Source organism: Carassius auratus, chromosome 26 (assembly GCF_003368295.1).
Source record: "Carassius auratus strain Wakin chromosome 26, ASM336829v1, whole genome shotgun sequence".
Taxonomy (NCBI): Eukaryota; Metazoa; Chordata; class Actinopteri; order Cypriniformes; family Cyprinidae; genus Carassius; species Carassius auratus.
This window is the reverse complement of record NC_039268.1, coordinates 20244613-20255397: the sequence shown is the minus strand read 5'-3', so window position 1 is coordinate 20255397 and position 10785 is coordinate 20244613. Positions and strand designations below refer to the sequence as shown.

The window sequence follows — 10785 nt, the reverse complement described above, 5'->3', positions numbered from 1 at the left end:
GCATAACAGTGACTGTAAAATGTATTTTAGAAAAGAAAAAAAATGTCTTTTTTTTTTATTTGGGACATGGTAATTGCGCTACTTTTTTTTTTTTTTACTAGCATGTGCTTAGGGATGCACAATTAAAATGTAATAGTTGTGATCATTATTTTACCTTCCATTATCATTCAGTCTGAATGTCTGACCAGTCAGATCTCTGTCATGAGTAGAGTTCCACAATGCTGTGGTTTCCAGGCAGTTATAAAAGCTGATGTGACAAATACATTTTTTTTTTTAAATACTTGGAACACATTGCCGTGTTAGAACTTTATTTTCCGTCTTCAATAAGTATTGTCATTCATTTTGTTTGTGCTGTCTTGCAATCAATATATAGTAAGTTTTAGGTTATAGTGTTGATGTTGTAGGTCTTAACATGTATGGACCGAGTCCTTCAAAAGGAAATTGTTGTTGTTGTTGCACATTTGGTAGAATTCCAAATTATTGTCTTGTCAGCATAAAATGTCTTACATTTGTTTCAGCAATAATGAAATAATAATGCTATGAAAATAGTGGTGAAAATGTCTGAATAGTTTAAAACAAAATTCCTATTAATAACTTGCTGTGTTTTCAATTTGGTGTCTAATAAAGTGTGATAGTGTCATTCAGATGATTATTACTAAATAACGATAATAATTGATAAATGATGTGCCTTGCAGTCAATGGTGATAGCTTTCATTTAAGGGTGTGTTGAAAACTATATTCTTATGATTCCCAGGATGTAGTTAATATCATATGTTGCTTAATGCAACTAATGTAAAATGACTTTATTGTGAAAGTCACTTTAATCTTTTTTATAATATTTCCTAAAAAGACAAAAACAAATTCAGCTAATTTAATTTACGTATTTATTGACTTCGTATCATTTTGAAAACATCAAAATGAATGTCTTCTTGAACATCCTCAATAGAAGCGTGTTGTTTTAGTAGTATGTTTCTAGTTCCACCCAGCCTGAAACAAAGCAGCACAAATATCAGTTAATTCTTGATCTATAAAAGGAATGGAAAAATGTAAGTCCTCTCTGTCATAAAAATTAAACTTTATAATTGGGAAACATGTTTAGATGTACTGTGAAAGTGAATGTTACCTCCTGGGTTCTGCCTAAGAATGTATTTTCTAACTTCATCATAGATGAAAATGAGCAGTGAATATGGCATAGCACAGAACCACCACAATGGTCTAAAAAATAAAGAAAACACGGTTAATTGGTTAAAAAGGAAATGTAATGCCTTTAAGCAAGTATCATTAAAACTTTCTGATTTCACTTACTTCATTGGATACATCCGGACAGCAACATCCATGCCTGGGCAGTAGGATAAGAATGCTGCCAGAGCGGTTTCCACACACAGACCAAAGGTGAGGACTCTATTCCTGTGAAAGAAATTAAAATAATAAGATTAATAACTGGCCAAGCTGGGCTTATACATGTACAATGAGTAACAACTGGTAGAACTGAAAAGAAAAAAAATCAGGTTTGATAGATATCGTCAATATCGTATGGCTTGTTTGATGTGTACATACTTCATTCCCTGTTGAAAGATGGAAAGCCTCCTGGTTTTGCAGATGAGCAGGTCAGTCCACTGCACAATCACAATACTGGTAAAGAAGGCTGTGTGGCATGTATACTCCACAATCTTCCTGCGCTCATAGGTCTGCATCAGACAAGAAGCAATATTTAAAAGAAAGGTATTTCATGAAATAATTGTTTGGTATCTCTCTGGTTTGGTGAAGCTGTGACACCTACCCATTGCTGGCCATAGCTGTCCTCCAAATCACTGACAAATCTGTCTTCCCACCCAATTCGAATTCCCACCAGATCCTTGGGCAAGAATCCATTCTCAGCAAGAATTACAAAGTAAGTAAAGAACCCACCAACTGCTTGCATCATCCCTAAAATTTAAGTATAAAGACACGTAAGAAACGAACAGCAATGCACACCTAGAGTGCTTTGTACAGAATAGTATACTCTTACCAATTTGACCATAGCTCATACTGATGAGCCTCTCATTCACCAGCCGATCTTTTTCAGCATTTCTGGGTTGTCTCTTCATGATGTCACTTTCAGCAGTTTCATAGGCCAGTGAGATCGCAGGAACCTGTGGCAAGAAGTAGATCAAAATAAATGCATGCACATTAAACAGCATTCTATCTACATTTATATATCTAAACTGAGTTCCTCTCCATACCATGTCAGTGCCCAGGTCAATGCAGAGAATGGTGATGGTGCCCAAAGGTAGAGGAATACCAACAAGGACAAAAAAGAGGAAGGGTGACATCTCAGGAATCTTACTAGTCAGCGTGTAGGCGATAGACTTCTTCAAGTTGTCAAAGATCAGACGTCCTGAAGTTGAAGATAATTTAGAGAAATAAGTGTCTAAGTAACCTGTATCATTCTTTATTGAAATTAAATTTTCAATATCATGCCTTCTTCTACTCCAGTGACAATTGAGGCAAAGTTGTCGTCCAGGAGGATCATGTCAGCAGCCTGTTTAGATACATCAGATCCAGCGATACCCATAGCCACACCAATATCAGCCTTCTTCAGAGCAGGAGAATCATTGACACCATCACCGGTTACAGCTACAATGGCACCCTGATAAGAGAGATGAAATGCATTAAAATGGAACTTCCTATGTAAAATCCTCTAGTTTAAGTAGGATCAGATAGATAACAGTCTGAGGTTACCTGTCGCTGACAGCCTTCCACGATGATCAGCTTTTGTTGTGGAGAAGTTCTGGCAAACACAATTTCTGTATGGTGATGGAGGACCTCATCCAGCTGTTCTGGGGTCATGTTCTTCAGTTCACCACCATGGATCACAATGGCCTTAGCATCTCTGGAGATACACTTTGTATTAACAGAAATCTAGAGCAACATTTTTGTTTGCTGAATATTGAAATAGAACGGGAAAATATGTTGTAATTGGCAAAGGGAATAAGTATACCTTGGATTGACCTCTTCAACTGGGATTTTCAGCCGGGCTGCAATATCATCCACAGTCTCATTGCCTTCAGAGATGATGCCTACACCTTTTGCAATAGCTTTAGCTGTGATTGGATGGTCACCAGTAACCATGATAACCTGTAATAGATTATTCAGATTGATCATTTGATCATTTCACATATTTCAGTTGAAAAAAAGGTGCCTCCATGGCCTTCATCAGTAATTTCAACCTCCTTCTCAGATGGTTTGACCATCTATCTTTAACCATTTTTTTATTGTATTTACAGTTTATTCGAGCAGTATAACTTGAATGAGTATAACACCTTGATTCCAGCACTCCGGCATTTGGAAACAGCATCTGGTACAGCTGCACGAGGAGGATCGATCATAGACATGAGGCCAACAAAACACAGGTTCTCAGTGGGGAAGTTCACTTCTTCAGTATCAAATGCAAAACCCTCAGGGAACTGGTCATCTGGGAGGCTAAAGTGACAGAAGCCTATGAGGGAAAACATTGAGTTGTTCATAATTATGCGATCTACTATGCTCTGTGTTACTAATCTGTAATCATAACAAGTGTTTTCACAAGGTGTACTTCATAAGGTGGCTTTACCCAGCACTCTTTCTCCAAGACCTCCGAGTTCTTCATAAGCATTTTGGAAAGCATCTTTCATTTCATCGTCCAAAGGCTGCTCTTTTCCTTGAATCAAAATAGTAGAGCATCGATCTAGGATTCTCTCAGGGGCTCCCTTCATCAACAGCAGATGCTTGGACTCCGAAGAATTGGGATTCTTGTGGATTGAGAGCTAGAAAAGGCGTATTGAAAGCCTATTAGAATGACCAGTTAATGTAAAAACCAATCTCTAAAGAACACCTCAACAAAAATACCTGATACTTGTTGGTGGAGTTGAAAGGGATCTCAGCAACTTTTGGATACTTTTCTCTCATTTCAGTGACTGAACCGCAGCACAGCTCGATACACTTCAACAGGGCGGACTCTGAAGCATCACCAGCTGTTTCTCGCTGCAAAACAGATGTGATGTGAAAAAGCTGCCACTCTCAATGATACGAACTCTAAAACTTGCATGGTTTTAAATGCATTTTTAATGTATTTCTAAAATCTACATATTAAGATAGCACACCGTAAGGACTGGAAGATGGTCCTGACTTGATAGGAAGACGGCACGATTGCAAAGGCCAGCAACACGTGAGAGGACGGCCCAAGTAGCAGAGCTCTTCTCAAATGAGGTTCCAGTTTGGTTCTCTGTGGTGTCTGCTATATGAATATGGTTGTCAAACCACATGTGAGCGACAGTCATTCGGTTCTGGGTCAAAGTACCAGTCTTGTCCGAGCAGATGGTTGTCGTTGAGCCAAGAGTTTCCACCGCTTCGAGATTCTTCACCAGGCAGTTCTTCTTCGCCATACGTTTGGCAGTCAGAGTTAGACACACCTATGTGAGTAAATGCACATTAAGCAATCATTGGAATTTGGAAATATGTATAAAACATAATATTACGCTGACTTACGGTTACAGTGGCAGGGAGACCTTCAGGTACATTAGCGACAATGATACCAATAAGGAAGATGACCCCTTCCAACCAGGTGTAGCCAAGAATCAGGGACAGGATTAAGAAGGTCAAACCCAGGAAGACAGCTACACCAGTGATGATGTGGATGAAGTGCTCGATCTCTCTAGAAATTGGTGTCTGTCCACCTTCCAGACTGGAGGCAAGTGATGCAATACGACCCATAACAGTACGGTCACCGGTGTTGATGACAATCCCTCTGGCGGTACCTATATGGAATATTGTCATGTCCATGCATCATTGAAGACATTTAGTCATACATTTTGACCACATCTGTTTTAAAGATACTTTAATGTTGTACCATCAACGCAGTTGGTAGAAAAAAATGCAATGTTTCTTGTCTCCAAGGGGTTTTCACTAGAGAAGTCAGGAGTACGAGACTGGGGCTCAGATTCTCCAGTGAGGGAAGAGTTGTCCACCTGGAAAGGAAAGCAAGGAGAGATGTTTCATGACAATTTTTTTTCTTCCATTAAATTCTTTAGCTTTTACCTTGCATCCTTGTGCAGAGATGACACGAATATCAGCTGGGATTCTGTCTCCACTTTTGACCTCCACAAGATCACCTACAACTACTTCCTCAGCGTCAATGATCTTTTTCTCTCCATCACGCACAACCAGGGCTTTCTACATGACAACAAATGTACATAAACATGAATATCCTTTGTACATTGTCAAAGCTTTTTTTTTTGGCATAAAGAGAAATTACATTTTTATACCTGAGGAACAAGGTTCTTAAAAGATTCCATGATCCTGGAGCTCTTGGCCTCTTGATAGTATGAGAAACATCCATTGACTGTGACAACGAAAGCAAGCACAAGTCCCAGATACAGCTGCAAGGAAATTAATAATTAGTCATTAATTAGATTATTTTATAGAAATTTCACAGTTACAGACAATTACACAATTGGGAGAGCATTGGACTATCACGCGCAAGGTTGTGGGTTCGATTCCCCGGGAACACATGATAGAAAATGTAAAAAAGGTAAAAAAATGTATAGCCTGAATGCACTGTAAGTCTGCTAAATGCATAAATTTAATTTTTAATTAAATTTATCAGTTCAAATATTTATTAAACAAAACATTCTACTACATTCATTTTACTAGGTTAATTGACATATTAACTATGTTATGTCATTGCAGTAAGGAAGACAAAACATTATATGTCATACATTGTCATTTGCTGGTTCTTCCGACGAGGCAGCCTGGATCGTATATGCAAAGAAGCAAAGAAATGCACCAATCCACAGCAGTGTCTGAAATCCCCCAAACAGCTGTCTGCAGAATTTGACCCATTCTGGAGTCGTAACCGGTGGAGTCAAGGCATTCGGTCCATCACGATCTAAGATTTCCTTTGCTCGAAAATTGGTCAAACCCTGCCACAAGATTAAAGGCATGCAGAAAACAGATGCTCATAAATAATAATTTCAGATACATATGGGCTAAAGATTCATTATTTCATTACACTTTCTAACTAAACGTAAGGTTTAATTCACACAAATGATTCAAAACAAAAATAATGCATCATTATTTTCCCCCAAAAGTGTCACTAAAACTTAGTTACCTTGGTTAGGTCAGTGCCGTATTTTCGGTTAAGTTCTTCAAAGGTCAACTTGTGATCTTCCTGCGGAAAAGACAAGAAGTTTGAAATCCCGAAAATTCCGAAAGCAGGAAAAGCATGAATGAATGAATATGCTAATAATTTCTTACCAGTTCCACTTCTTTCTTCAGTTCATCCATGTCCTTTTTGCTCCTTTTCCCTTTTTTGGGCTTTTTGACTCCATCTTCTGACGTTGCTGCCAATTTGTACTTATCATTCCCTGTCTGTAAGATGTAAAACAAATAAATGTATAAATCGCCCAATTTTTTTTTAAATGAAATGCATGCATAATGAAAGAAATTAAGCAATGAATCCAGCAGTATAGCTTTGGTTGACTTACCCCGAGCCCCATTTTCCTTGGTGTCCACTCAAAAATCCAGTGATTTCTTGTGTCTGGTCTTGGAGACAGAAGTCCCTGTGTGTCCAAACCAGGTTCCCTGATTTATACCCTTCCATCTCACCTGTGTAATGGGGAGGTGTTCTGGGAAAATAGGGAGGGGTTTGTCAGGTGTCATTTAGTTTTAACATTTATTTAACCTTCGTTTATACAGGTAGGTCATGTCTGTGACACCCAGGTGAAGGACTGGTCTATTAACTATTGTCTTATCAACAGATCTACGGCTTGTTAATAATAACTCAGGACAAATAACTTCCTTTAAATATTCATTCAGATCCTTATTTGTTTAGTTCTTGGTATTTATTTGGTCTTTTATGAAGTATTGCTATGGAAATTGCACCCTGGTTTACTTTTATTACTTTTACCTCTTTGTTTTTTTTATTTACATTTGAAGACATTTACATCTGAATGAAATGCAAATCATTTTGTGATGAAATCCCAAATCAAAAGGGCATTTATATTGGAAAACAAGACTTCCCTCTGAATTATTTGTTAATCTCTGCAATGCATTTGAAATATTAATATAATCTATTCTGTTATTTATTCAAGGATTTGTTGAATTAAATGTTAAAATGGTATGCACAATGTTTCATATTAAGCTTTTTTTCACTTATTGGTAGTAACACTGTAAAACAATGATTTTTGAAGATTATCGGAGTATGTTTTACAAGAAAAGTAAATTATATTATTTCAGTCTTTCAACTTGCGAGATTTATTTCTGATTATAATATGAATATGAATGTAACTTTAATTTTATATATTTTTTACCTATTAATCACATTGCTAAAACCCAACATGTAATAGAAATATTAGACAGTAATTATGGATTATATGCATATTTAAAATATTACTAAACTACTTCATCTAACTATCTATACTCCCGTTCATGGCCAAAATGTCTTGGGTCACTATTTCCCCCAACCTTTATTTAGTGTTCGAATGAATTTCGAGCAAATAAAGCTACATTCAATTGGTCGTATTGCTGAAAATGACCAAAACCTGTAACATTTTAAAAAAGAAATATACATTATATTTAGTAAATATAAAATGTTTGTCATTTACAATGCAACTTTGTTGAGGCTATAAACACAGTCCGTTCACACCCATGAGCTGGTATTACATCCTTAGTGCTTTCTTTCTTTCTTTCTTTCCTTTTTTTCTTTTTTTTTTTCTCGTGGGTTTGTTTAGGTTGGGTTGAGGCTATAAAATATAATTATATAAATACAGGTTTAAAAAAAGGACATTTAAAAAGTACATGTTCTTTAACTCATGCAACAGAGTAAAGAGAGTCTCACGGCCCTCATGTCCTTCAACCCGTCTTAAACATCCGCACATATTGTGCCATCATTAAACAGCGTACAGGAACCATCAGTTTACATCTGAATACAGTTTGAACATTTCTATTTATTGCAACCTGGATCTAAGGACAGGGTGTAACATAAATAAACCTTTCCAAGAGGTGTTCTCAAGGGTAAAGGTATAGTTATCCGAAAAGGAAAAGTCTGTCATTTACTCAACCTCTAGTTGTTCTGAAACTTTATGAGTTTCTTACTTCTGTTGAACATAAAATAAGATGAAGAATACCTAACAGTTTATGGTCCTAATAATATTATTCTTTTGGAACACATTTGCACTGTTGATCACAATTATTATAACATAAAGGACAAGCAACAATGACAATCACAACAAGGTAGGAATTATTATTATTATTATAAAAAAACAAATATCACAGTTAAAGCATTGCTATAGATTTTCAGGGATGCAGTATATTTAACGTTTGCTTAAAAAAATGTGAATGAGGCTATGAGGGACTGAAGTACATTAATGGTTTGCACTGGCATCTAACAACATACTGATTGTTCAGCTGATGAAATGTCTTTCTGAAAAGCAGACAACAACTCCATTATACTGTTGAAAGATAAAAATGTGAGCTGTCACCTTAATACAGTGTGTGCCATTGTAAAGATTGTCTATGGTTAAATGCATGATTCATTAAATCCCTCTGATTCATCTGTTAAACTGTGCAATGCATTTTAAATATGAATATAATCTGTTGTATTATTTTAAGATTTGTTGAACTAAATGTTAAAATGTTTCATTTGTTGACAGTATGCAGTTTTTTTTCTTCTTTTTTTTTTTTTTTTGAAGATTACTGGAGTATGTCTTAAAATTTTAACTTTAGTGAAAATTGTTTCAAAGTAAATCCATCACCATTTTCTTGTTCAGTGTATTGATCGTTAGTCACATTTCTGAAAGCCAATGCTGTTAGAAAATAAATATTAGACAGTAATTATGGATTATGCATTTTTACAATATTACTAAATTACTTCATCTAACTATCTATACTCCTGTTCATGGCTAAAATGTTTTATTTACCTAATTTCTAAACGAACTATACTCCTGTTCATGGTTAAAATGTCTTGGTTATTATTTCCACCAACCTCATGTTTCATGTTTGAATTAATTTCTAGTAAACTGAGCTCCATTTAATTGCTCGTATTGCTGAAAATGAGACTATTCTGTAACAGTAAATATTAAATGTTTTAAAATCCATTTACAATGCAACTTTGTTGAGGCTATAAACACACTCTGTTCACACCGTCAGCTAGTTTTACATCCTGGCTACTTTATTTCATTGTTTTTCATGGGTTTGTTTAGTTAGGGTGGGAGATATAACGTTTTAACATAGATACACATATAAAGAGGTCAAAGACACTTCAAAAGGATGAGCTGTTAACTTACGCAACAGAGTTAAGAGAGTTGTTATTTGGGTTACTATTTCTACCAACATCTATTTATTGTTCAAATGAATATCTCGTAAATTGAGCTGCATGCATATAGTGAAAAATAAATATGCTCAAATATTTTTGAAATACATTATTTACTGCTGAATATACTACAAATACATTTATATGTTTATGTATTTAATAAAATACCCTGCAATTGTACTTTTAGTATATTAACAGAGCTTACAAATTGTAATCCGTTACTGATTGCATGACACAAACTAGTTAGTAATGTAATCCGTTACATTACACATTTTAGTAATATAATCAGATTATTACTAATTTTGACCTAATCTGTTCATCACATTGATTTAAATAGGATAGTCTTGTAACATTTTGATATAAAGTTACAAATAGTAAGTTTTTTTTTTTTTTTTTTTTTTTTTTTTTTTAACACCATGAAATGCATTAAACATTACATTACAAACAATGCAAAACACTTAAATATTTGATTTGTTTACCTGCATGTCATCTGACCATTAACAGTGAACATGCAAATGTGATACTTAATTATTAAGATATTTATTTAAAAAAAACTTCAAATAAATATACTGGGTGAAAGATGTTCATGTGACAAAAATAAATAAATACATTTTGGGAATGCCTGCATTATATGAAAAAAAAAAACAATAAATAATGTGACATTGTGCATTTAAGTATGTTTGAAAGACAAAAGCCTTCCAAAGCTATAATAATACACGTTTAAATAACCTACTGAGTGATAATTCAAATAGAAATTGATGTATTTATCAGTTGTTGATGCAATTTTAAAGAACTTCTTAAACCTGAAATATATATATTTTTTAAATCCTATAACTATCGTGTCCGGTCTCTCTCTATGTGAATCTCCACAAAACTGGAAGACATTCTGAATATAAATAAAGCGATTTTAGAAGATGAAAAGGACAAATTATTGGAGAATCTGAGAATTCTGAATTATTAGTTGCTTTTGTGTGAATAATATGTAATTTTGTGATCAACAAAATCTTGCTGCATCACAATTCACATTCTATCCATCCTAAATACTATTAGAAAATATAATTAGTATGTCCCAAATCGTAGTATGTTTAAAAGAGTATGCCAAAGATTCCTGGATGGTCTACTACTTAAGATTAAAATTCACATCTAATATTACCCACAACACATTGCATGGTGGACGAAGGTTTAATTAGAACTACTAACATGCATAAAAAGTAGCCTATTTAAAAACTTTGCTTGCCTACTATTCTGATACATACTCAAAAGCATGTACTTCTTCTTCACAATAAGAGCACATACTGTTAGGGCATAGTATAAGTAGGCGAATTAGGCACGTGTGTTTAAAAAAATACACGTAATCATCTCCTGCTTTTTTTTCTAGGATGCATTTTACCCCAGACCTCCAAAGAGCAAAGGAGTGAATGCATGAAAGAAATTGGGAAAGCAGCAGAAGATAAAGA

General features: G+C 35.0%; 1 protein-coding gene across 2 annotated transcripts in view; it reads right to left on the bottom strand.

Annotated features, from left to right (window-relative positions):
• Positions 1-865: 865 nt before the first annotated feature.
• LOC113044615 (sodium/potassium-transporting ATPase subunit alpha-1) overlaps positions 866-10785 on the bottom strand; it is a 73671-nt gene continuing 63751 nt past the window's right edge. The window contains exons 1-22 of one of the 2 annotated variants that reach the window (XM_026204746.1): positions 6504-6607; positions 6274-6387; positions 6128-6187; positions 5736-5939; positions 5283-5396; positions 5056-5190; positions 4868-4985; positions 4507-4775; positions 4122-4430; positions 3868-4002; positions 3593-3785; positions 3303-3478; positions 2981-3117; positions 2722-2872; positions 2461-2629; positions 2223-2377; positions 2009-2132; positions 1781-1926; positions 1558-1688; positions 1306-1407; positions 1124-1215; positions 866-987 (exon numbers count right to left, since the gene is read on the bottom strand). In XM_026204746.1, the coding sequence (XP_026060531.1) occupies positions 959-987; positions 1124-1215; positions 1306-1407; positions 1558-1688; positions 1781-1926; positions 2009-2132; positions 2223-2377; positions 2461-2629; positions 2722-2872; positions 2981-3117; positions 3303-3478; positions 3593-3785; positions 3868-4002; positions 4122-4430; positions 4507-4775; positions 4868-4985; positions 5056-5190; positions 5283-5396; positions 5736-5939; positions 6128-6187; positions 6274-6387; positions 6504-6515 (3075 nt within the window). In that variant the 5' untranslated portion in view covers positions 6516-6607 and the 3' untranslated portion in view covers positions 866-958. Of the gene's footprint in view, positions 988-1123; positions 1216-1305; positions 1408-1557; positions 1689-1780; positions 1927-2008; positions 2133-2222; positions 2378-2460; positions 2630-2721; positions 2873-2980; positions 3118-3302; positions 3479-3592; positions 3786-3867; positions 4003-4121; positions 4431-4506; positions 4776-4867; positions 4986-5055; positions 5191-5282; positions 5397-5735; positions 5940-6127; positions 6188-6273; positions 6388-6503; positions 6608-10785 lie in introns of those variants that run through there. The other variant, XM_026204748.1, reaches the window with a different exon arrangement.